General features: G+C 43.4%; 1 protein-coding gene across 1 annotated transcript in view; it reads left to right on the top strand.

Moving 5' to 3' along the window:
• The window catches only part of LRRC1 (leucine rich repeat containing 1), a 75622-nt gene that overhangs the window by 35288 nt on the left and 13732 nt on the right, over window positions 1–26602 (top strand). Inside the window, exons 4-10 of the mRNA XM_064145812.1 lie at window positions 446–535; window positions 13545–13601; window positions 15608–15671; window positions 17000–17074; window positions 19242–19386; window positions 23124–23242; window positions 24523–24606. Of these exons, the coding sequence (XP_064001882.1) occupies window positions 446–535; window positions 13545–13601; window positions 15608–15671; window positions 17000–17074; window positions 19242–19386; window positions 23124–23242; window positions 24523–24606 (634 nt within the window). The remainder of the gene's footprint in view (window positions 1–445; window positions 536–13544; window positions 13602–15607; window positions 15672–16999; window positions 17075–19241; window positions 19387–23123; window positions 23243–24522; window positions 24607–26602) is intronic.

The raw sequence follows: 26602 nt of genomic DNA, 5'->3' as shown, positions 1-26602 counted from the left end.
TAAGTGTATATGTAACTGGAGCCTGAATAAAAATAGTTTCATTGTTTTGCCCTATAAATTACACTTCAAAATGATACCAACAAAGTTTCTGTTTAAATTAGTTTGATTAAAAATGAAATAGTTGTTAAACATGATTAAAATCTTCTGAAGCCCTGTGGCTTTGGAAAGTCACAAGTTGGAGGCAGAGAAGAGAGGTGGCAGGAGACATTAATAATATTTGCTGTGCTTCGACTCTGTAGAGTCCTAGGTCACAGGGGTTTTTCATACTATGATCCTTAGACTTTCCTGAGAGTTATGCTGCAGTGTGGGCTTGCCTGCCTCTGTGGTGTGTTTGTTAGGTAGACTCTTGTTTTCTGCTACATGCTCTTTTTTTGTTCTTTTCAGTATCTGTTGCATGAATGTGAATACTTCTGGAAGTCCTTGATTTGAATTAATATCTCCATAGGTTGCCTGAAAGCTTTCCTGAATTGCAGAATTTAACGTGTCTGTCAGTAAATGACATCTCTCTGCAAGCACTACCTGAAAACATTGGCAAGTAAGTTTTGGTAATCTGTTATTACTTTTGTCTTTGCTGCTATGCCTGTTGTATAAATTGCTTGTATAATTGTATGTAACACACCTATAATGTTGTGTGCAACTCTGCACTTCTTTTCTTTTTAATGTTTTTTTTTCTGGTGTTCTTCCCAGTCTGAGGGATCAGCCTAGGAATAAAATCCCTTTGCATTGTCCCTGGACACGCTCAGGCTAAGGCGCAGATTCTGAAGTGTACGCGTGTACATTTTGGCTCTGTTGTACAAGTTACTCCACAGATCAGAGTTTAGGTGCAAAACTAAATGGGGTGTTTTGTGATGCAGATCTGACCTTTTGCTTCCCTTCATTGTAGCAGGCTATTGATCTGTTACTGTAAATATGTCAGATGGCTTGCAGCTTAGCTCAGAACCAGACAGTTGTTGGCACAAGAACAGATGGGTAAAAGCTGGCTGTGATGAAGGTGGAAATTAGAAGGTTCCTAACTGTATGATCAGTCTGGTTCTGAAAGAAAAGAACTTCTTTGGAAGCTGTGGAGATGTTTTCTGAGTTTTCAAGCTGGAGCTGGCTAAGCTTTTAAGTTATGTTTGTTAACTCTGGAAAGTAGAGCAGGATTGCAAGGACAGATTCTAAATTGGAGACACATAGAAATTAAAGTGAATGTTGCTTATTTGTCTCATTTTGTCTGGAATTAATATCCACACTTGGAAAAAGAAAATAGCTCTCCTATTAGTGGAGATATCCCTTTGTGATGGTTTCCTTCCACAGCCTGTAATCTAGTTCTTCTCACCAAAACATTCTAGCTAGGCTCAAACTAGCACATCCTTTCCACTGGAAGGAGGCAAAGTCTGCTCACTTGGATGTGTAAGAATACCTTTAGCTGGTTCATATGAAAGGCTCATCTAGCCCAGCTTCCTCCTGCAGCTGCAGTGAATAGATGCCTAGTGAGGTTCAAGAAAAGAATTGTGTGTTTGATTACTCCCCATCCCATTCCTGACTGATTCTGGTTCAGAGGATTTCCTGGGGATTTTGGTTTGGCTAATTAGTATCCCGTAATGAATCTCTTCTCCATGTACTTGTCCAGATTTCCCTTGAGCTTATGTAGTTATCTTTAGTATTCCCCCATGGAAAATAGCTGTGCTGATCTGTTAGCCTTTGTGTTGATATTAAATTCTCTTCTTTGAGCCTGGCTCTACCTGTCTTGCCTATGATGCCTCCTGTTGGAAGAGGTAGTGAGCAGTTGGTCCCTACCCACTTGATCTGCTGTTGGTGCCTTTGTAGTTGCCTACTGTATCTTCAGATTTTTTGTTCTGGGCTGCAGAATCTAGCTTGCTATCCCAGCTTCAGAAATAACTGTCATTCAACTGAAGGTGTCTGTGCTTTAACTCAGAAAAGATACAGTTAGTTTCTTTCATTGGGAGATGTTTTATAGAATTTGGAATTTCTTGCAGCATGTAGTTACTCTCCATGTTCCCCCCCTCTCTTTTTCATCTGCACCTGCCTCTACGGTTACCTTGTCTGTATCGTTATTAAGTTGCCATGGACTGAACTGCATCCATCTTGTTTCAAAAAGCTATGGTAACTCAGATGTTGAGTCCTGAGCATCAGCAGAGGCCTGTAAATCTTGGATACCCACTTATGAAATTGAATGGAGGGCTCTGCAGAAGGACCTGGACAGGCTGGAGAGATGGCACGGTCCAACACCATGAGATTTAACAAGGCCAAGTGCAGGGTTCTGCACTTTGGCCACAACAACCCCATGCAATGCTACAGGCTGGGGACAGAGTGGCTGGAGAGCAGCCAGGCAGAGAGGCACCTGGGGGTACTGGTTGACAGCAGCCTGAATATGAGCCAGCAGTGTGCTCAGGTGGCCAAGAAGGCCAGTGGCATCCTGGCCTTTATCAGGAATGGTGTGGCCAGCAGGACCAAGGAAGTCATTCTGCCCCTGCACTCAGCGTGGGTTAGGCCACACCTTGAGTTCTGTGTCCAGTTCTGGGCCCCTCATCTTAAGAAAGGTGTTGAGATGCTGGAAGGTGTCCAGAGAAGGGCACCGAGGCTGGTGAGGGAGATGGAGCACAGCCCTACGTGGAGCGGCTGAGGGAGCTGGGGGTGTTCAGCCTGGAGAAGAGGAGACTCAGGACAGACCTCATTGTTGTCTACAACTACCTGAAGGGAGGTTGTAGCCAGGCAGGGATTGGTCTTTTTTCCCAGGCACCCAGTGACAGAACAAGGGGACACAGTCTCAAACTGTGCCAGGGCAGGTTTAGGCTGGATGTTAGGAAGAAGTTCCACACAGAGAGAGTGATTGGCATTGGAATGGGCTGCCCAGGGAGGTGGTGGAGTCACCATTCCTGGAGGTGTTTAAGAGGAGGCTGGATAAGGCACTTAGTGCCATGGTTAAATTAATTAGAACTTGTTAGGTGCTAGGTTGGACTGGATGATCCTAGAGGTCTTTTCCAACCTGGTTAATTCTGTGCTTCTGTAAGTATTTCTAACATGGATTCTTTGAGCAATCAGCATAGTCCCTAATAGTAAACTCCAACTGTTTCTAAACAGAGGAGTCCTGAAGATACCTTATTATTAAGAGCTCCTCCAATGTAGTCAAGTTCAGACTGGCATTGTTTTAGCCACTTCCCATGAGTATGAAAGCTGTCAGCTGGCACCACTCCAGCAACAACAGAGGTGGAAAATGTCTTTTGAAACCTTCCTCAAGCACTAACAGGTACAGCTAATGTGCACCCAGTGACTGTGGCAAAGGCTTACCTAAAAATTGCATGGGTTGGGGCTTTTGTGACTTTCTTCCCTTTCTGTAAAAGTTCACAAAGCTTTTCATGCAACTTTTTTGGGTGCTGGAAGCTAAAACCCAGGCTTGTTCAGACTTTGTGGTTGCTAAAAAGCCAGACCAAAAATTTGGGATCCTGCCTGATTCTGAAAATGAATACAAGCAACATGACAAGCTGAAACTGTTCCCAAATTGTGAGGTGGACTGCTGCTCTGCAGAGAGTAGCTGAAAGAAAGTGCTGGATTACTTGGAAAGTCACTGGCTGTGGTGGCTCTGGTGTATTGCTTGTCTTAGCTGTCATTTGGTAGTGTGAGTGGTGATAGACATTTGCAGAGATGTCAACGTCTCTGGAGCTGTGCAAGAGTAAGGAAAGGGACCTGGGGGTACTGGTAGAGAGTAGGCTGAAGATGAGCCAGCAGTGTGCCCAGGTGGCCAAGAGAGCCAATGGCATCCTGGCCTGGATCAGGAACAGTGTGGCCAGTAGGACAAGGGAGGTTATTCTGCCCCTGTACTCAGCACTGCTCAGGCCACACCTTGAGTGCAGTGTCCAGTTCTGAGCTCCTCAATTCAAGAGAGATGCTGAGGTGTTGGAAGGTGTCCAGAGAAGGGCAACAAAGCTGGTGAGGGGCCTGGGACACAAACCCTATGAGGAGAGGCTGAGGGAGCTGGGGTTGTTTAGCCTGGAGAAGAGGAGGCTCAGGGGTGACCTCATTGCTGTCTACAACTACCTGAAGGGAGGTTGTAGCCAGGTGGGGGTTGGTCTCTTCTCCCAGGCAACCAGCAACAGAACAAGGGGACACAGTCTCAAGTTGTGCCGGGGGAAGTCTAGGCTGGATGTTAGGAGAAAGTTGTTGGCAGAGAGAGTGATTGGCATTGGAATGGGCTGCCCAGGGAGGTGGTGGAGTCACTGTCCCTGGAGGTGTTCAAGAGAAGCCTGGCTGAGACACTTAGTGCCATGGACTGGTTCATTGGATAGGTCTGGGTGCTAGGTTGGACTGGATGATCTTGGAGGTCTCTTCCAACCTGGTTGATTCTATGATTCTACTATTTACCTGTGGCAGTGACACTGTTTCAGCCCTGTGTGAGCTGCTGTAGAGCAGCATAGCTCATCCTCCCTCAAAGGCTGTGTCTGATTCCAGTATTGAAGCTAAAAACCAGGAGTCCTTAACTGCTTCTGGAAGAGCACTTGTTATGGTCAGCTCTCCTGGAGGGCCACACTTTTAGCCATCTGACAGGTTTGCTTTGATCTGGAAAGTGCTCCCAGGTTACTTATCAAGAACATGAAGGTTGTGTCTTTACAAAACCACTTTAATATTAGTAGTGGATATTTGATTGATGCTTAATGAGGGACAGAGAAATGTGTGGGGCTGTTGTCTTTGGCTCAACAGGTATTCATTGTAGGTGGGAATAGGACACCAATGAGAAGGTGATGGTAAACTTGGGCTAAAGATGCATGTTTTCCACTCAGAAGTATGTTAATGTAACATGAGGAAAACTCATGGGGTATCCACTCAAAACCAACGTTCCTGACAGCTGTTGGGGAATGCCTCGTTGGCAGAGAGAGAGAGAGAGAGAGAGACCTTTCTGGTTCTATCTGGAAATGATTGGGAGCTCTAGTTTGTAGCCAATTAGAACTGCAACCTGAAGTCCTTTTGGGTCACCATCAGAATGACCTTTTATCATGTCTTTAGCACTAGGTCTGTAAATGATGGATTTATTTGTGTTCAGTCTGTCTGCTACCAAATGCAGCTCTTCTTTGTTTTCAGTTCACAAAATATCAACCATTCCTTGCAAGTGACCACCTTGTGTTTGATTAAAGCAGAGAAATGCTCTGTGGCTTCTCCAAAGATTGCCTCTTTGTGGTCTTCTTTCCCTTCTCTGTTCTTATCTCTGGACTTTCCAGGACCCAAAAAAATGCTGGGAGGTAGAAATTAAGTAATGCTAAATGTGTCTTTCCTGGCTGAAGTGCCCAAGTTAAGGCTCTCAGAGGTATTTGGATGTGTTTGCAATTATATTACTGGAGTTTGTGTCTGCTTTGGATGCTAATCCATGGTGTTACTTGATGGAACAGGGTAGAACTGTGTCCTCTATGCAAGATCTGTGAAACAGTGAACAAAGAGATAACATACTGGTGATTTTCTCTGCTACAGTTAGGCTTGTTTTGGGAAAAACTTGGAAGTCCCTCTGCTTGCTGCTGGTTCCACAACTAGAGTGTGTGGAAACTTAGGAAAGTGCACCATACATTCATACAGTCTTAGTCTCTTGGCTGTAAAACTGCCTAATTCATCTTCATATAGTACAGTAGTTAGTATGTACTTAGGGTCTTATTTCTTGATGTTAACTTTTTTTTTAAAGCTGCCTTTATAAAATGTTGTTGTTGCACTGCAAATCTACCCTACTGCCATAAATGGGGAAAGCAAGGAAAGTAATGGCAAATATTATCTGAACAGCTGTGATTGGAAGGTTAGTTAGAAAGTTCTCCCTAGGAGCAGATAATTGCCTTGTGGTGAGCTACTAGTGGAAGTGTCTTCCTCGTGGATTCAAATCTCCAACCTGCTTTTCGCATGGCTGGTGTATAAAATGAATCATAGAATCAACCAGGTTGGAAGAGACCTCCAAGATCATCCAGGCCAACCTAGCACCCAGCCCTAGCCAGTCAACTAGACCATGGCACTAAATGCCTCATCCACTCCTCTCTTGAGCACCTCCAGGGATGGTGACTCCACGCCAGTGTTCAACTTCACCATCCCAGGCCAGTATCTGAACTTGTTCAAGCTCTTGATATGTAATTACTGTTAATACTGAGCTGTTCACAGTTCTTTTGCATAGACCTTTAGGATTTCTCTTTTCCTATATGTTGCTTAAAGGAGTATTGTTAAAGGTGTTAAACTGGGTGTTTGAAGAACACAGGCAAGGGCTCTCTTGAACCTTTGTCTTTCTTCTTGCCTGACCTTAGATGTGGTCAGTGTATGTCAACTTATCTTCTCTGCGATCACTTCAGTCTACTTAACCTAGGGCTGGTATATATGCTGAAAGCTTTCCCTTGCTAGATGAAGCGTTCCTCTTTAAGCTTGTATGTAGTTTTAGGCCATGCTAGAAAGATGTGTGTCATGCTGCTTTAGGACTTGATGTTTTAATAGTATCAGTACTGGTTTTTTGTTCCTCTGATTTGTGTTCTCGTGACTAATGGTGTGGGTGCTCTCTGGAGTGAAACAGTGAATGTTTAGCATGTGAGATGTTTTAACTAATAATTAGGTGGGTGCAGCTTTGAGCAGGAGTTGTCCTGTTGGCTAGTTGAACAATTTGGAGAAACAAGTTATGCAATTTGAATTCTGTGGGAGTGTCTTTTTACAGCATTTCTCAGTCTGATGGGAGCACTTCTAATTTCCTTGTCTGTTCTGCAGAACCATTTGTGTCTATGGAGCTGCCCAACAAGAAAGCATAGCCTGTACCTTGCAGTGTAGGTAGCATTTAGGAGTTTCCACTTGCTTCCAGGATTTTTCTCCAGTATTTCCTTATTTATGTGACATCCAAGGCATAGGGGACATGAATTTTCCATGAAATTAAAGAATTGGAGTATTTTAGGTGAGGGTAGTTGGATAAATCAGGGTGTTGGTCTGTAAGGCATCTTAGGGCATACCTTACAGTGGTATGAATGATCTCATGTCTGTCTCTTCTTAGCACCTTCTCTGTCCATATGTGTTCCTTCTGTAGTGTTGGCTTCAGAGCGAGCCACAAACCAGCCCACTGTAATGCTGGCTTTCTACCAGCCAAAAAATTGGGAACTCAGAGATCTGTGCAGTGCTCTTAACAGCTTAACATCTAGAAAGAGAGAGAGAGAGAGATTGTGTCAGCTTTTAATGGTTATTTATTTATTTGTGGTTCTTGGGCTTGAATGAAGCCCAGAGACCTTTTGGAAAGCCTTTCATGTATGTTCCTGATGTTTAAGGTAGCATCAGACTTTCAGATGGGCACTTCACAAGGAACAGGCCCTAGCTGCAACCCCCAGCATGAAATATGCCATTTCAAAAAGACAGATGGTTCATCTGACAAACTCTTTGGGGACAGCAAAATCAACAAGTTTCTTTAAAGGCTGAAGCAATGTGCAGAGCTTCGCTACTGTGCTGTGAATTTATGATGTAAGGCCTGCTGCCCATCAGCACAAACATGGAACTTATATCCAGTTTTCATCTTCTGCTGCTTTTTTTTCAGCAGTCTCATCTGTGCCTGGAAAAGATAAAGATTTCCAAGGTTTAAAGTATGATGTTGTTACTGACTGGCAGGTATAGTGGTTTGGAAGTTCCCTGCCTGAACTCTAACATGGCAAATTAAAAAGCTTTCCTCTACCAGGCACAATCTTTATTCCTCCCCAAAATGTGCAGATGGTTTCCTGCATAATTCCCTCTAAATCTGGAGGATTCAATGCAAGTTGATAGTAATATCATGATTTGTAGTGTTTCCATTATTCACAGCCTCCCCATTCCTTTTTTTTTTGATCTTTATTTCCCCCCCAGACTGCTGCAAGAAAGTAGAATACCTTTATTTTAGCTTTAGAAACTTTTGATGTGGGAATGGGTGAATTACTATAGATGGGAAGGATATCCTTCTGATGCTGATGACTGATGAGTCTGGTTTACCCCCAAGCTGCAAGCAGGCTGAGTGGATCTGTGGACCTAACTACTGAAAGGGAATTATCAGGTAAGCAGAGAAATTTTCCTCTTAACTTCTGCAGCTATCAGGTAGAATGCTGAAATAGGGATTTCATTATGACCCTGAACGTACTTAAAAGAACAGGGCAAATATTACTGCACTTAGGAGCATTGTTTTGCAGAAAGACTTGTTACAGGCATGCTTTTGAAGTGTCAAGTGTTATGGAACCACAGATATCCAGAAATGTCATGTTAGAGAAGCAGTCACTGAGCATTGTGATGGTTTGGGTGTTCCCTACCCCCCCACACTTTGGAAATCACCCAGACTAGACTCAGCCAGCTCTGGAAATTGAATGAAGCTTATATTTACAGCTGGCACAATATACAAGCAGATATTTACAGTATATACAGTTATAGACAGAAATAGACAAGGGAAAAGGTAATACAGAAACACAACAGCCCTCCCAGAAACCTGAGTCCCCAGGAGGGGCTCTCAACCACCCCTTCACCTGCCCCCTACCCCTCTCAACCTTACCCCAGTCCCAAGGAAGAATGGAGGTTCAGCCAGGGGGTTAGGAAGCAAAGTGGATTAGCCCAAAATGGAGGGTGAGGTTAGAGAGATGCAGCTCAGCCAGCAGCCCCAGCGAAAGTGGGTATCTAATGTTTTTATTTCTTGTTCTTATCTCAGCAAGCCTATGAGTGAAGTAGACATCACCATTGTTTTCTTTCCACATCCAGTAATCTAGTTCTTCTCACCAAAACATTCTAGCCTGCTTCAAACTAGCACAAGCATGGTGGGTTTGTGTCAGTTTTGAAGTTTCCTGGACCTTTGGAAAGCAGAATCTTTAGTGTTGATCTGAATAGGAATAGTTGGAGAAGCAAAGGTCTTCAAAGGCAAGGATGGATGTGCTGAGTGCAAAGCATTCAAGCGTATCAGAATGGCATGAACATTCTGCTAATAGATTCCTGGGGTAGTCTTTGTTTTTCTTAGTGTGTGCTAGAGTGCCTCAAGTGTGGATTACACAGCTGGTAGCATGACACAGAATGGAAGATGCTCATGAAACTCTGTAGACAAAGACAATATAATTCTGTTTGAAGGTTTAGCATAATAATATCTAATTAAAGCAGAGTCTTACATGATACCACAAAAGTGATGGAGAGGCTTATCTTGCACATACACAGACAGAGGACTGGCTAGGCTGATGTAAATGGTATTAAAAAGTCTCCCTCTGGCTTACCTGAATTTGGCATGACAAGTAATATTTACAGAGATAGAGTAGGTAGAGCATTCCTTTTTCATGACAGCTGTTTGCTCAGTGGCAAAACTGAATTAAGAAACTTGAAAGTTTGTTTCAGTAACATTAACTGTGTGATAGTGAAGACAGTGCCATCTGGCCTTTAAAGAAGAGATACTGCAGCTTGCATGTTGCACAAGAGAGAAATAGTTAACAATATCATTTTTTTAACATAAAGTACTTGCATTTTTTGAAGTCATTGAAGATTGATGCTATGTGAGTGGAATGGAAGATATTTTGAGAATGAAGCCTTGCTCTAAGTGTGAATTGCCTTAGCCTCTCTGACCTGTTTCAGTAATCTTGATAAGCAAATCAGAGAATGTTCAGTAAAGCATTCAAAAGTAAACAGGCTGAGCTTCACTTCCAGCTCTCTCCCCAGTTATGCCTTTTGAAGGTCTTAGGGAGTTCACTCTTTGCTGTCCATTGTTTTTTGGTTGCTGTTTGTGAGGCAGAGAGAGTAGAACTGATCTCAGCAACTTGAAAACCAATCTTCTGTAGAACACCTTTGACTACCTAAGGAATTCAGAGAATTCCTTAGCTGTGAACTGTAAAAATTTCCTCAGCTTTTAACATTTGAATGGGACTTGTAGTACAGGTTGTGTTCCTTCTTTGCTTCAGATAGTGGCTAATAAGATCCTAAATGTTTTTTTTATCTTTCTGTTTTCATGTGTGGAAGATCTGTATCTTTATTTTCAAGCCAATCGATGGTATTAGCAATTCAGTGCAAGTAACTGACCATGCAAATGCTCTTCCTCTGACCTCTTCCTCTGTATAAGTCTGAAATTATCGACTTTTGTGCCTGTTGCAAACTCAGTCTTCCAAGGTAGGAGTGTTTTCCTCCCACAGTTTCTGACCACTTCTCACAGCCTTATAGAAACTGGCAATTGTTAGGAATATAATACATCATTTCAGATTTTCTTGCTAGAACTGTTCCTGCTAGGATATTGTCCTGCTTGTGTACAACTACCTGAAGGGAGGTTGTAACCAGGTGGGGGTTGGTCATTTCTCCCAAGCAACCAGCAAGAGAACAAGGGGACACAGTCTCAAGTTGTGCTGGGGGAAGTCTAGGCTGGATGTTAGGAGGAAGTTGTTGTCAGAGAGAGTGATTGGCATTGGAATGGGCTGCCCAGGGAGGTGGTGGAGGCACCATCCCTGGAGGTGTTCAAGCAAAGCCTGGCTGAGGCACTTAATGCCATGGTTTAGTTGACTGGCTAGGGCTGGGTGCTAGGTTGACCTGGATAATCTTGGAGGTCTCTTCCAACCTGGTTGATTCTATGATTTTATGCTGTGAAATGTCAGGTTCTCAATTAATTGTCAGACTGCAGCTAGCCATGTGGGATGGGAGTAGCTTAATGGGATGCTGTCATATGAGTGACTAGCACCTGGTAGTTGCTAGGAGTTTTGTTTGGGCAGTGGGGATGGGCTGTATTATATTTAAATATGGCTAGTTCAGCCCATTTTGTATGCTGTTCTCAGAGTACCACAGTTACATTCTCATCTCTTGGAAGACTCTTGATAGACAGAAATCAAGTTTGTTCCTTTTCTGCTTCTGTAACCAGTTGTCATTTAAGAGTAATGAGTAAAACACTTTCTCTCGTTTTATGACCTCTCTTTCAGGCGGATCTACCTTAAACATAATGCTTTGGCCTAATGGGGAAATGTTGGTGGTATAAACTGAATAGACTTGGTCTCTATTATACTTGGTGGGAAGCTTCATCTTGCTGATTGGGGTCCACTTATAGTGGGTATGGACTGAAGACTTTGGAATAATTAGAAAGGACGTTTTTCAAGGGTGGAGGGCAGTGTCTTGGTTTTGTTCCAGGGCACAGTTACAGTTGTGACCATGCTGTGGGCGAAAATAAGCCTAAAATAAGGCACTTTTCCTCCAGAAAGCTGTGTCATTAGAGATGAAAATGTAATCCTGTAGGCAGCTGACTCTCAGAAGAAGAAACTGAGCCTGGGACTGCAGCTGACATCAGCTGGCCTCCAAAATGCGTGGTCCAGAGCTGGATGCAAAGATAGCAGTTAGAGTGTTCCCACAAGCGCACAGCTACCCAGTGAGTCCTCATAGCACTGCTGACTTGGGCAGTATAAATGTCTGCCTTGCACCTTTTTGGTAGCTGTACTGGCTTGGGTGTTTAGGGAGATTTATTCTGTGTTGAATTAGGGATCCACCTTAGTCTTTTTACTAAGTTATCTTTAAGCAGATTCTGTTTCCTTAGCTGCTTCACTGACCTGCCCCAGATTAATGATATGACAAGGATGGTTAAAATGCTGGTTCCCAAGTTCTTGTTGTTGAACATGGTTTTGCTGTCAGAGACTTCTGATTAATCACAGCCAAAGTGGTATTTGATGTAAGAAGAGCAATGGAGAGATTGCACTGTTTTACCCTTCTGTTCTTCAGCCTGATGGGTAGGGAGATCTGTCCATGCAAGCTGATCTGTGAACACAGGATTACCAGGCAGATTGATGGTGTGTGCATCCTTTCTGTGTTCTCATAGTGAATCACAGACCTCATTCAATATAAGCATGAAGTGTCAAGTTCAAAAGAAGATTGGAATAAGTGTCTAGAAAACCTGTTTAAGAAAAAAGAAAGAGGCAATGGCAGTTTGTGGCAGTCACAAAAAAGCAATATGAGTGACAAGCAGACCTGTGCTCCTCTCAGAAATGGCTCTCCATCACCCCTTCCCGCTCCACCTCCGCTGGTTTGGTGTCTGTGAGGATGTTGGATACAGTGTCATCTTGGTTTGTGATTTTTAGTGGTATTTTTTGTGTATGCATGAGAACTTTGTCTTGTGTCACTTGAACAACAGCTTCCTTATTCCATTGTTACTGTCAAATGATTTTGAGTGGCAGTAGCTGAGTTATGCTTGCTTATCTTTTAATTGAATTGCAATAGGTTTCTGTGTAAGTATCTTCACCTGTATGGCATGTTTGAACTGTGTGTTTTTCTGGAGGAATAGAGAACCCTTTGGGTAAAATGTGCTTACTTCAAAGGCTGGAGAGGACTGCTGAGACTACAGTAAAAGCTCCTGGGAGATTTCATTCACTGTTTTCTGAAAGCATTAGAAAGGAGGTGCTTGAATTGAGAATGTGTATTTGAGACATCATCCAAAATCAATCCACAATAAATCTTCTTTCCCCTTTCATAACTCATTACATCACTTATGCTGCTTTCCTTGCTTGAATAATGGTATTGGAGTTGCAATATGAAGCTTGGAATGGGCTGCCCAGGGAGGTGGTGGAGTCGCTGTCCCTGGAGGTGTTCAAGAAAAGCCTGGCTGAGGCACTTAGTGCCATGGTCTAGTTGACTGGGTAGGGCTGGGTGCTAGGTTGGCCTGGATCATCTTGGAGGTCTCTTCCAACCTGGTTGATTCTATCATTTTTTTTCCTTTTAATTTTATTGAAATTACCAGCTGTTTTTTTTACTGGGGTTAATTAACCATCCTGCACTTCAGATGTTGGTGTTTTTTGAAGTGAAAACAGTTTTATGTGGTCTGAGCACATGAGCGAGTTTATTCCTTTTCCTAAGATGTATAAACAAAACCATTTAAGGTTTGAATTTAACAGCAGTTTCAAGATGTTTAATGCAATTCCTTTTTTAATCTAGATTTCATTTCAGGCCTGTCACACTGTCCCCCTTCTCTGCCCACCAGGACAGAACACATTGTGCTGTAGGAAACTACTTATTTGCAGTTACCATATCTGAGTTTTATTTTTCCCTGGGATGCAGGAGGATTAGAGCCGATTAGAGTGTTGGGATAATGCCTGACTCCTTGTGTTCCATTTAGTCGTAAATAAACCCCTGAAAAATCTGAATGTTGCTATGGTGATGTTAGTAAAAGCCTGGGATAGGGAGTAAGCGGGCTGCTTAGAAGCATAATGTCACTTACAGTAATGAGCATGCTGTCGTTAGAACAGCGATGGGCTTACCTAATGCTCTGCAAACGTGGTAGCCCACGCTGGATTCTGAAAGAGTAAGTAAAGGCAAGACATCTGAATAAAAGCTGTTCAGAAACATGCAGCTGCTGACCTTTTAACAACTGGAAATGTGCTTTCCATCTTTTTACTTTCTAGCTTTAACATGTTGAAGTGTCATAAAGAAACAAGCAAGAACTTCTGTCTTTGTACGCTGCCTTTTACGTGACGGTCTGGTTGAATTGGAACAGCAAAGAAATCAGATGGCAGCAATGTTGTTTTAAACTGTGTAAATGTGCACTTTTCTGAAGGATGGAATGTAAAAACATCTCATTAAAGTGTGGTGTGTGTGTTGTGTTTGTTCTTTTTTAGTCTGTATAACCTGGCTTCACTGGAACTTAGAGAAAATCTGCTGACATATTTACCTGAGTAAGTGACGTTACATATGTTTGATTAGATTGACTCAAAATGTTCTTGCTCTTAAAGTATGCTAATGTGAAACTGAGGAGCAGCTAGAGAAAGCATTCAACCTGCATGAGACAACTTTGTTTTAGCAACACCTAGTTAGGTTAGCTGCTTCCAGTTGTACTTGGTTAGTGGCAGGAGCCTGTAGACCGCACTGGTTGGTTTTGCTCTGCAAAAAAAAGCCTGTTTAAAATACAGCAGCGTTAAATATTTCTTCCTGCATGTACTGAACATATCTATTTGGAGTGGAAGTGGTGGCTTGGGTTATTCTCCTGCTGAAATTTTGTAACTGTGAAGGTGGGGCAATAGGCAATAGAACAAGGGGACACAGTCTCAAGTTGTGCCGGGGGAAGTCTAGGCTGGATGTTAGGAGGAAGTTGTTGTCAGAGAGAGTGATTGGCATTGGAATGGGCTGCCCAGGGAGGTGGTGGAGTCACCGTCCCTGGAGGTGTTCAAGCAAAGCCTGGCTGAGGCACTTAGTGCCATGGTCTAGTTGACTGGCTAGGGCTGGGTGCTAGGTTGGAATGGATGATCTTGGAGGTCTCTTCCAACCTGCTTGATTCTATGATTCTGTGATCTCAGAGATGTCTGTTCTGAGCATCTGTCCATTTCATAATATTTAAATAAGTGTTTGTGCTCAAGGCTAAGTAACCAACACTAGAGACAGTTCCATGACCTGGACACAATGCTGCATGTACAGTCTCTTGAGAACAGGGAAAAGTTACCTCTCTTGACCTGCTGGGCTCAAGTTGAACCAGGGGAGGCTGAGACTTGGTATTAGAGAAGCTTCTTTGCTGTGAGAGTTCTCAAACAGTGGAATAGTCTCCCCAGGGAGATGGTTGAATTACCAACTTTGGAAGTGCTTAAAAGAGGCATGGATGTGGTGCTAAGGGACATGATTTAGGAGCAGACTTGATAGAGTTGTACAATGGCTGGACTAAATGATCTTAAAGGCTTTTCTAACCAGAATGTTTCTATGATTCTATTACTCCAATTGGTGGTGTGTGTGGTTTTAGGAAATCCATTTTGGCTGCCTGAAACAAGCCTCCTCTTTTTCTAGTGAAGAATTGCCCATCCTTCAGTTTCTGGCAGCTTCTTGCTGCTGCTTGCACAAGTTTTGATGTTTCCTGTTTTGCCTGCTTAGGTAATCTGATGGATACTGTAAGAGATTTAACTTTTTTTTAATCAGAATCTCTTCCCCAGTCACTTGGGGATCTTTTTCTCTTGTGTCAATCTGCACAGTACTTTCATTGTGGCAGTTCATAGCTGTGAGCCACAAGGCACTTTAAATTCCAGTGGCCAGAAGATATGAATTGCTAACCAGCTTTTGCCATGTGGTATCAGAATGAAGCTGTGATAGATGCTGACATTTTTATTTCTTCTGGAGAAGTCAGTGTCAGTAATGTAGCCAGTGAGTAGCTTTCTTGCTACTGTGGCTTTGCTGAAAGTAGGCAAAAACTCTACAACAGACTGCTTTTGAAGTAGAAGGATGTCCCTCTGTGTCTGTTCATGTTGACAGAACTTCTTTTACATCTACTTGGGATTCTTTCTGTTTGCCTCCTCATATCCAACCTGAAATACTTCCAAAATGGATAGATCAAATTGAGATGATAAATGATGGATTTATTTAGTCTTGAATCACACTATCAGTTGTGTAACTGTAAATTTCCCCTGAAAAGAAATCTAACCAACTAAACTATGTGGCACTGTCTACCCTGAGGGACTAATAGAATAAAGAACAGCGATTTGATTGCCTATACTGAGTTTCAAGTTTTGAGGGCATACAGTTACACAACAAACCAAGTTATTTTTCAGTGAGATATTACTGAAAATAGTCTGTGCCCAGTCAAATAACTCTGTGTGGAATACTCTGTAATTTGGTAGAAGTTCCAGTAAAATAAATTCATGCAAACAACATGGGATTTCTGCTGCTTTGGTCTGATGTGGTTTTGTTTTGCCTTATCTCACAGATCACTTGCCCAGCTGCAGCGACTAGAAGAACTTGATTTAGGAAACAATGAACTTTATCATTTGGTAAGTGAACATGCTGCTGGAAGTGCACACTGAGCTTGTTTTACACATTGTTTTTGTTGTAGGGTTGCCAAAACTGAAGAAAGGAAAATATATGAAAGGAAAGGCTTTTTATAGGTGCAGATGAATTTTGGCATTGAGTCGGTGCTTTCCGGATCTGCTTGGTCTTGTTCAGAACAGTATTGCTTTAGCCAAAAGCAGTCTCTGATCTCTAGAAAATGATAGCACAGCACAGACTTTTTCTGCAGAAAGGCACAAAATATGCACTTGCAGTTGCAAGGCTTCTTTAGGCAGCCAAACCAGCTGGGCACAGTCACAGCATGGATACAGGCTCAGGTATTTCCAGCATGGGAGTAGGAGTCTTTGGGAAAGTGCTGAGGTGTTCTGTTAAGGGTTCCAGTGTCTAACATTGTGGCAGATAAATCTACCAAATGATATGCTATCTCTCTTGAGATGACTTGGCCCAGGTGGCCAAGAGAGCCAATGGCATCCTGGCCTGCATCAGGAACAGTGTGGCCAGTAGGACAAGGGAGGTTATTCTGCCCCTGTACTCAGCACTGCTCAGGCCACACCTTGAGTGCTGTGTCCAGTTCTGGGCTCCTCAATTCAAGAGGGATGTTGAGGTGCTGGAAGGTGTCCAGAGAAGGGCGACAAAGCTGGTGAGGGGCCTGGAACACAAACCCTATGAGGAGAGGCTGAGTGACCTGGGGGTGTTTAGGCTGGAGAAGAGGAGGCTCAGGGGGACCTCATTGCTGTCTACAACTACCTGAAGGGAGGTTGTAGCCAGGTGGGGGTTGGTCTCTTCTCCCAGGCAACCAGCAAGAGAACAAGGGGACACAGTCTCAAGTTGTGCTGGGGGAAGTCTAGGCTGGATGTTAGGAGGAAGTTGTTGTCAGAGAGAGTGATTGGCATTGGAATGGGCTGCCCAGGGAGGTGGTGGAGTCACCATCCCTGGAGGTGTTCAAGAAAAGCCTGGCTGAGGCAGTTAGTGCCATGGTCTATTTGACTGGCTAGGGCTGGGTGCTAGGTTGGCCTGGATGATGTTGGAGGTCTCTTCCAACCTGGTTGATTCTATGACTCAATTAAATGCTGGATTTGCAATAGATTAAGAGTGTTCTTAGTGCATGTCAGGTAGTGTATGGTAGCTTGTAAAGCTATAGCAATTAATTTGTCTGATGGGCTTCTGAAATGCTTACAGACATCCTTGGTCCATTTAGGCATGCTACCTCAAATTGATGCTTGGAGTAAGGATTTGTTTTCTCAGACTGTAATTATGGGGTGGCCATTTGAAGCTCCTATGTAACTTAACTTTGTTATTTTTTATGTTACAGCCAGAAACAATTGGTGCACTTTTCAATCTTAAAGACCTCTGGTTGGATGGAAACCAGTTAGCTGAAATACCTCAGGTAAAGATGAGCTCTACTGACATTGTTTTGAAGATACATTTAAAAGAAAATGGGAGGTTTTTTGTACCTAGAGGGAGGTGATGTGAAACTGATCTGAAACTTTCTCAGTTCACCTTGCCTGACTTGAGTTTTGGATGTGTAAGGATATTCTCAGGTTCCTCTGCAAGGGATTATACATGGTGTCATACACTGTCAAATACTTTCTTGTTAACATTTTGACAGCTGAGTTGTTCCTGGATAGGTACATTGCTCAGTTTGTAGGATGACACATCCTCTGTTTTCAGTCTTTTTTTTCCAGTGATCAGAGTTCTTTGAGTTAACCTTCATCTTTTGTCCCTAAATTGCAGCTTTGACAGACATGAGGATGATTTTTCTGTTTAAAAATCATCTCCTTCCATTGAAACAGTGCTTGCTGGAAGTACAATAACAGAACTGTTGCCATAAATAGAAATTAGGATTTATGCAGGCAAATCCCTCGTCTGATGTCAGTTGTGGGATGAGACAGTCCAATGGAGAGCCGCAAGGCTGATTAGGGGACTTGAGCATCTCCCCTAGAGAGAGAGAGAGACTGAGAGTCCTGGATCTGTTTAGTCTTGAGAAGGCTGGGAGGGGGTCTGGATAATGTCTGTCAAGTGGATGAGGCCAATCTCTTTTTGGTGGTGCAGAGTAACAAGACAAGGAACAGTGGATACAAACTTGAACATAGAAGGTTTCACCTCAACACGAGGGGAAACTTCTTTACAAGTGAGGATGATGGGGCACTGGAACAGACTGCAGAGGGGGGTTGTGGAGTCCCCTTCTTTGGAGACTGTCAAAACCTGCCTGGATGCATTCCTGTTTGCATTATCCTAAGTGATCCTGCTTTTGGCAGAGGGGCTTGGACTTGATCTCTGGGGGTCCCTTCCAACCTCTGCCATTCTGTGATTCTGTGTTGAGAGGCCTTAGCATTTAAAGCTTACAACACTCTAACTTCTCTTTCTCAAGAACTGTCATAACATGTGGGATGGTTTCTTTTCCCTCTTTTTCCTTCAGAGCCAAGTCAAAACCTGTTTTCTCCCGTTCCTTGTGCAGTTTGCTGTTATTTGCTGTATTGATCTCCTTGTCAACAGTAGTCTCACTTTGACACAGTTATAGTTTAGTGGGCTCTGTTGACTTTGTTTTTGGTGTGGCCTAATATTTGTTTTAATGAGCTGTAGTTAAACACTGATAATTATTCATAAAAGCTCACATGTGACTTCAGCAGCTGTTTCTATCGAAGCTGGCCACTAGTGTGTATTTTGTCTAATGCCCAAAAGGCAAACTTGTGAGGTAAGGAGTATGTGTGTGCTGAATAAAAGAAGGGATCTTGTGAATTAGGATCCAGGCTGCCACTGTGTGCTAGTTTCATATTCATACTTCACAAAGTAAAGGACAATTCTGCTCTAGCCATTCTGTTCTCTGAAATGTGATCTGGGTGAGTAAACCCAGAACTATTCTAGAGCCTGTCTAGGAGTGTCTGTATACATGGGGAATGGGAGGGTGCTTTGTTGGCTAGTTAGGGACAAAGGCATTTCTCTTTCAGACTTTAAGCTAATTGGTGGCTTACTATTGTAAAAAATTAATCATGTAATCATAGATGATGGTAGTACAACTTGGTACTGCAAATATGCTTGCTGCAGCAACACTCAGTACCTATTTCTACATTGGCTGCAGTTGGAAGATGTGAAGATAGGCAATCCCTAGATGTCATGACATGTTGCTGTATCAGGCAGGAGAAACTAATCCTAATTTGCCCAGGGTTAATTGGGAGTGGCATATTTTAATTATGTGGATCTTGATAATCTGTGGTTCTGAAAAAAACAACAACTTTGCAGTCTTTGCTTCAGGAAAACTGCAGTTTTGGCTGCCACTTGCCTGGGTGTGCTCAGCACACCTTGTCTGACTACTGCTAGTCTGAATATTAGGATAAGAAACTGGCTTAATCACTTGGTTGGCTTATCATATGCAAAATGTAATTATATACCTTTTTTCATTCACCTTGCATTCAGAGGTCATGTGAAGAATGGCTCATTTAGAGCTCCTACAGAGGATTGTTTTTCTTTCTGGGACTCCATTGTGGGGGCACATTTTTCAGATGACTTTGTTACGTGTTTGGGCATGACTTAAACATTTTTGCCTTGTGTCACAGGAAGTAGGAAACCTGAAAAACCTGCTTTGTCTGGATGTTTCTGAAAATAAATTGGAATGCCTTCCTGAAGAAATTAGTGGTCTGACTTCTTTAACAGACTTGCTCGTTTCTCAGAATTTACTTCAGATCTTACCTGATGGCATTGGTAAGTACGAGGTGAATGCTATCACCTAGAGCCATATAATACCCTGTAAAGTGGATTGTTTTCAAGTCTTCTGAAGTCTGTTTGTGCAAGAGATGAGCTTGTCTCAGCTTTTTCTTTTTTGCTTAGCATGAAAAGCATAGCTCTATTAATTTCACATTTTAATTGCCTGCATAATGATGGCTTCATAATCCTTTTTGCCCTTCACTTCATACCTACTGGAACAAAATAATACTGTGTCTATGATTCTTTAATGCTGCAAAATGAGGCATTTAGTGCCATGGTCTGGTTGACTGGCTAGGGCTGGGTGCTAGGTTGGCCTGGATGATCCTGGAGGTCTCTTCCAGCCTGGTTGGTTCTATGTTGTAGGTCATTTGGTAATAGTGTTTGACAGTATTTCTACAAAAGAAAAAAGGCCATAGGTTTTAGTAGGGTAGTGTAATTGTTTTCAAGCAGCAACAGAACAAGGGGACACAGTCTCAAGTTGTGCCCGGGGAAGTCTAGGCTGGCTGTTAGGAGGGAGTTGTTGGCAAAGAGAATGATTGGCATTGGAATGGGCTGCCCAGGGAGGTGGTGGAGTCACTGTCCCTGGAGGTGTTGAAGAAAAGCCTGGCTGAGGCACTTAGTGCCATGGTCTAGTTGACTGGCTAGGGCTGGGCGCTAGGTTGGACTGGATGATCTTGGAGATCTCTTCCAACCTGCTTGATTCTATGATTCTATGAATATAATTAATCCTGTACCAAACTCAATGGAAGGCTGTTCCAGCTTCAGCCCATTAATCTTCACCCTTAAGTATCCAAACTGCAACCTTTCCGTGGCTGACCCCATAAAGGAGATTTAATAATTGAAGAATGTTTCTGAAGCATTACCTGTGCCTTTTTAAAGGTGAATGTCTTTATCTCTGCAGCAGCAGCTGTGGTGAGGAGTCAGCAAGCTATTGTTTCTCTAGTACTCATCAGCTGTTCTTCTAGAGAGTTTCATGTGGCAGGAGTGTGCCTTCTGCTTAGAATCATAGAATCAACCAGGTTGGAAGAGACCTCCAACATCATCCAGGCCAACCTAGCACCCAGCCCTAGCCAGTCAACTAGACCATGGCACTAAGTGCCTCAGCCAGGCTTTGCTTGAACACCTCCAGGGATGGTGACTCCACCACCTCCCTGGGCAGCCCATTCCAATGCCAATCACTCTCTCTGACAACAACTTCCTCCTAACATCCAGCCTAGACCTCCCCCAGCACAACTTGAGGCTGTGTCCCCTTGTTCTGTTGCTGCTTGCCTGGCAGAAGAGGCCCCCCCCAACCTGGCTACAACCTCCCTTCAGGTAGTTGTAGACAGCAATGAGGTCCCCCCTGAGCCTCCTCTTCTCCAGGCTGCACACCCCCAGCTCCCTCAGCCTCTCCTCATAGGGTTTCTGTTCCAGGCCCCTCACCAGCTTCATTGCCCTTCTCTGGACACCTTCCAGCACCTCAACATGTGTTTTTATTTTATAAAATAAAGGTGAAGGAGAGGGAGGACTTGTGAAACATGAAAAAGAATGGGCAGACCTTTCCCCTCCCTCCTTATGCTGTAAAGTGTGAGTCTTTTTCTAGAAGTTGAACCTGGGGGAGTAGAGTAACTACTGTGAGTCCTAACCTGTGTTTTGTAGGGATGTGTTGTAGCCTTCTGGTTACTGATCTAAGCTGGCCAATAGAGCTGCTGTACATCAGAAATTTCACATCTGGAAAAGAGGAGCTTGTCTGTAACACCAGCTGGTGAATGAGAGGAGCTGCTGCTTCTCAAGAATCCTATTAAAGGGAGAATCTTGCTAGGGAAAGTGATTGGGAGCAGCCAGGCTGCTTTACACCGGGCTTAGTTTGCACATGCATTTGGTAGCTGTTGTTTGTTCTAAAGACAGAAGTAATTGCTACTTCTATCCATACAGTAGCTTACTTGTGTTTTGAGAGTTAGGTGGCATTAGACTTTGTTATGTGAAATTGAGAAAATGCAGTGTTGTGGCTGAAAGCTGAGCTGAGTTTGTCACTGAAGCTTTGGTTGGTTTGTTGGATCTGTAAGCCCTCACAGCATGACTTTCACCCACACCAGCAAGTTAGGTCAGCAGTGGCTGTGTCTCACCAAATCTCTAAAGCCTCTAATGCAGCTGGGTCCAGCACCTCCTGTGCTGTACCACCTCTCAGTGGGGAAGCTAGGAACACCCTCCCTTTGTGAGGACACTGTTGTCTTGCCTGCCACTGCAGAGAAGAGTTTGGCTGTTATCTCTGGAACTGTGTTTCAGGTACATGTGGGCTGTTTCTAGATATATCCTCAGCTGCCTCTTGGTGTAAATCAACAAAGTCATCTCTCTTAGTCTCAGCTTACATGTGCCCTGGCCATCTTGTGCTTTGTGCAGAAGCCCCACCAGCATACCTCTTGCACTGGGGAGTCAAGAGGGGAAGACAGGACAGGACACAAAACTGAGCATAGATTTACAAGTGTGGCTCACTGTGGATAAGATGCAGGAACTGCCATTGATTTGCTGGCTGTAATTCTAATGTATTCCAGCCAGTGTGAGAGTGCACTGCCAGTTCACATTCAGCCTGGTGATCACCAGAAGTCTGGGGCCCTTCCCAGCAGGACCGTGGCCAAACCTGTCACTTGCCAGCCTGTACTGGTGTACAGGGTCATTTTGCCCAGGGGCAGAGATCTGTACTTCAACCTACTGAACCCTGAGTTTCTCTTTAGCTTGCTATCTTACAGTCTCTCAGCTGTCTCTTCCTGATGTAGCATCATCAGTGAAATTGATGTGCCAGACTATTACAGCTTATTTTGAACAGTGTGGGGATGGCTGGGGTGGTGTCAGCAGCTAGTGATGTCTCCCAGATTCTCTCTGGGTCAGCTCTGCTTTGCACAAAACATCATTCTCATACAAAGGAGCAGAATCATTGAACAATCTTGGTTGAAAGGTGCCTTTTAAAGGTTCAACATCCCCTGCAATGACCAGGGATGTATTCAGCTAGATCCTGACCTTGAAGGTTTCCAGGGATGGGGTGTCTACTGCCTCTCTGGGCAACCTGCACCCACATTTCACCACCCTCATTGTGAAACATTCCTTCCTTAAACAAGGGAGAACAAGGTGAGCTTTCTGCTCTGAAATACTATTTTGTCCTTCTTGGATAGAAGACCTTCAAATAAGCTTGATTTCTATTCTGAAAAATGAACTTGGATTTCATGTCTGGCTAGCTAGGTTCTCTGTTAGGACAAGAGACCTTCATCCTGTTTGAGTTTAAGCTGTCACTTTAGAATCATAGAACCAACCAGGTTGGAAGAGACCTCCAAGATCATCCAGTCCAACCTATCCCCCAGCCCTAGCTAATCAACTAGACCATGGCACTAAGTGCCTCATCCAGTCTTTTGCAAGGCTTTCTTATTATGGCTGGGCAGGCAGAGGTGATCTGAAAACTCCTCTCTGAATAAAAATCCTATAATTGAGGAAAAAATAGGTAGTCTTCTCTCATTTTTAGGCCTTTGACATTTATAGGTCATTGACATTTATATGGGATACATTTCAGCCTCCACCTTTAATAGACTTTTATATGCTTAAATAATGAATGTGAATATTTCTATTGCCTAATCATTTGGTGATGCTGTAAACTTGCAAAAGTTGTTAGAGGATTTCAGAAAGGTTTGGAGCAGAATGATTTTCTGTAGCTGCAGCAGGTATGGGAGGGCACTAAGCTAAACCACTGTGATGTTCTTTCTTTCCAGGAAAACTGAGGAGGCTCTCCATTCTGAAGGTTGATCAGAACAAACTCATTCAGCTAACGGATTCAATTGGAGACTGTGAAAGCCTTACTGAGCTTGTCCTAACAGAAAACCAACTGCAGGTAACCACGATCATGACAGCTCAAATGGCTGGTGGGTAGTAAGACCTGCTGCTTAAGTGTTGAATCACTTAGCTTGTAGGGTTACTCACTGTTGTTACCACTGTTAAGTAGCCAGTTTCCTTTAAATGCATCTTAGAATCATAGAATCAACCAGGTTAGAAGAGACCTCCAAGATCATCCAGGCCAACCTATCACCCTGCCCTATCCAATCAACTAGACCATGGCACTAAGTGCCTCATCCAGTCTTTTCTTGAAGACCCCCAGGGACAGTGCCTCCACCACCTCCCTGGGCAGCCCATTCCAATGGGAAATCACTCTCTCTGTGAAGAACTTCTTCCTAATATCCAGCCTATACCTACCCTGGCATAACTTCAGACTGTGTCCCCTTGTTCTATTGCTGATTACCTGGGAGAAGAGGCCACCCCCCACCTGGCTACAATGCCCCTTCAGGTAGTTGTAGACAGTAACATCTTGTTTTTAACCTCTTAAATGAATGCTGAAGATCAAGTTGTGTAGCAATAATCCTCCTTTCCAAGGGCTAAAGCAGTTACATATTCACTGTTGAATCCTTCATGAACAGCAGGAGTGCAGGTATCATTTGCTTTGTTTTTAATGTGGAGCTTGTGTCACATTGTGTTGTGGCAAATTTTCACTGTGCATTATCTGGGTCAGATTTGCTGGACCTGAATGGGAGCCCTGAACACTGCAGAGCTACTGTTCCAGACACATAGTCAATAGGATATGCAATCAATTGGGATCTGAGCCTTTCTGTCATTAGGTGTTTCCTTCCATTATTTTGAGGCTTCCTTCATAGGACACCGATGCTTAGAGTGCTGCTGAAGTGTTTATAACAAACTTGTTTTGAGCATTTCTTAAGTTACATTTGTGCTTGGTTGAGTTAGAAGCTTAAGCCTGCAGGACGGATGCCTGTCCAGAAGTCACTTCACAGCACCAACATTAGAAGCTCTCCATTAACTGTTCAGAGAGCCTAAAGTTAAATGTATATGCAGAACATCCATTTTGTTTCTGTTACACAGCTGCTGTGCATCCTGGTAGCCTCTGAGCTAACTTGGATTAGAAACTGACATTCCTGGATGCTCCTTCTGCTAGATAAAAGCTTGGGTCTCTTTTGGAGGGCCTTATAGTAGTGAAGGCTAACAACACTCCTGTGTTGCAAATAGATCAGTCTGCAAATTAGTTTTTAAAGAGAGATAAGTTTTGCTTGGACTGTGTGAATTTACAGAATCTGATGGTGTATTGCTTTGTTTTTGTTGGCACAGTCATTGCCAAAGAGCATTGGGAAACTAAAGAAGCTGAACAATTTGAATGCTGATAGGAACAAATTGACATCTTTGCCCAAAGAGGTAAGTTTTGTGCAGTTAACTCTAAGCTATGTTTATACAAACAGCAAACTCCTGATTTCAAATGCCTATGAGAAGTAGCATGCAGTTTTGATCCACTGGACATTCTTCCCAAACTGATCACAGCCAGAAACTTGTCTTTTAGGTCTGAACAGCAGATTTGCTTGCTTGGATATGCAAAATGCCTTTTCACTTGAACAAGAAGACTTGGAGCTAATTAGCTGGTCACTAGTAATTCTCATTGCAGGTGTCAGCAGACTGGGAATTTTGGTAGAGTGAATGCATTTAAACATTAAGACACAGCATCTCTATGGAATATGAAAACATTGCCAGAGTCTTTCTCACTTCACTCTTGTGAGCAATAGGAAAGGAAAGGTTTCATGTTGCGAAAACTGATTAAGAAACTGCTGACAGTCTTTTATGTTTTAGAGGTCTCAGGAATGATTTTGCCTTTAAATATGAGGACCTAATGTGACTGAGATCGTAGAAAGTTAAGATCTTACAGCTATGATCTCTAGAAATTCTGTCTACTGTCATGGTCTATGAAATGAACTGAAGCTAGATTTTCTGTTGTGAAACTAAATATAATGAAAGCCTCACATGTTCAGCAGTAAGTTGTGGGAAGAGATCAAGGGAAGCAGCATTTGACAGCTGACAGCATCTGAACATGAGCCAGCAGTGTGCTCAGGTAGCATGGAAGGCCAATGGTGGCTTGGCTTCTGTCAGGAATAGTGTGACCAGTGAGCACGTACTTCTGCTCAATTATGGAGCTTGGACAGCTTGATGTGAAGGTGTGAGAAGAGAGGAATGTGTCTGGGAAGGAGATGGGAAGAGCCAATGATATGAAGAGCAGGGGCGATGCAGGAGCAGAGGATGCTGCTGTGGCCCTAGCAGCAACAATTCCAGTGACCCAAATCTGAGCTGACACAGATTGGTTACCTAAATGGTGCTCCATGATAGCACTTACACCTTGTGATGTTTGGGTGTTACCCCCGCACACTTTGGAAATCACCCAGATTAGACTCAGCCAGCTCTGGAAATTGAATGAAGCTTATATTTACAGCTTAGCTCAACATACAAGCAGGTATTTACAGTATATACAGTTATAGACAGAAATAGACAAGGGAAAAGGGAATACAGAAACACAACAGCCCTCCCAGAAACCTGAGTCCCCAGGAGGGGCTCTCAACCACCCTTCCACCTTGCCCCTGCCCCTCTCCCTCTCAACCTTACCCCAGTCCCAAGGAAGAATGGAGGTTTGGCCAGGGGGTTAGGAAGCAAAGTGGATCAGTCAGAGAAACGGTAGGTGAGGTTAGAGAGAGAGGTGCAGCTCAGAGCTCCCCAGCAGGAGTAGTGCCTTATCTATGTTTAGATTCTTCTTGTATCTCTCAGTAAGCCTATGAGTGAAGTAGACATCATTCTGCTTTCTTTTTCACAGCCTGTAATCTATTTCTTCTCACCAAAACATTTTAGCTAGCTTCAAACTAGCACAGGGAACGAGAGCATCTCACTTATGAAGGCTATGAGGGACTTAGGGCTTTTTATCTTATAGAAGATAAGACTGAGGGATCAGATCAATGCTAATGAATATTTTAGGGATGGGTATCAGAATAGAGCCAGTCTTCTTGCAGTAGTGCCCTGCAAAAGAGGTAGCAAGCACACTCCTCCTTTACAAATTGCCTTGTAAGTGTATGTTTGATGAGAGGGAAAGGTGAGGGAGGGAAAAGAGACAGGGACTTGCTGGAAAGAGTCCAGTGGAGAGCCACAAGGGTGACTGGGGAGCTTGAGCATCTCCCCTATGAAGAGAGACTGAGAAACCTGGGGCTGTTTAGTCTGGGGAAGAGAAGAGTGAGAGGAGATCTTATCAATGTACACAACATCTGAGGGGTGAGTGTCAAGTGGCAGGGGCCAATCTCTTTTCACTGGTCAGCAGCAATAAGACAAGGAACAACAGCTACAAATTGGAACATAGAAGGTTTCACCTCAACGTGAGTAGAAA

The sequence above is a fragment of the Pogoniulus pusillus genome, chromosome 7 (assembly GCF_015220805.1).
Source record: "Pogoniulus pusillus isolate bPogPus1 chromosome 7, bPogPus1.pri, whole genome shotgun sequence".
In the NCBI taxonomy this organism is placed as follows: domain Eukaryota; kingdom Metazoa; phylum Chordata; class Aves; order Piciformes; family Lybiidae; genus Pogoniulus; species Pogoniulus pusillus.
This window is presented reverse-complemented; position numbering and strand designations above follow the sequence as displayed.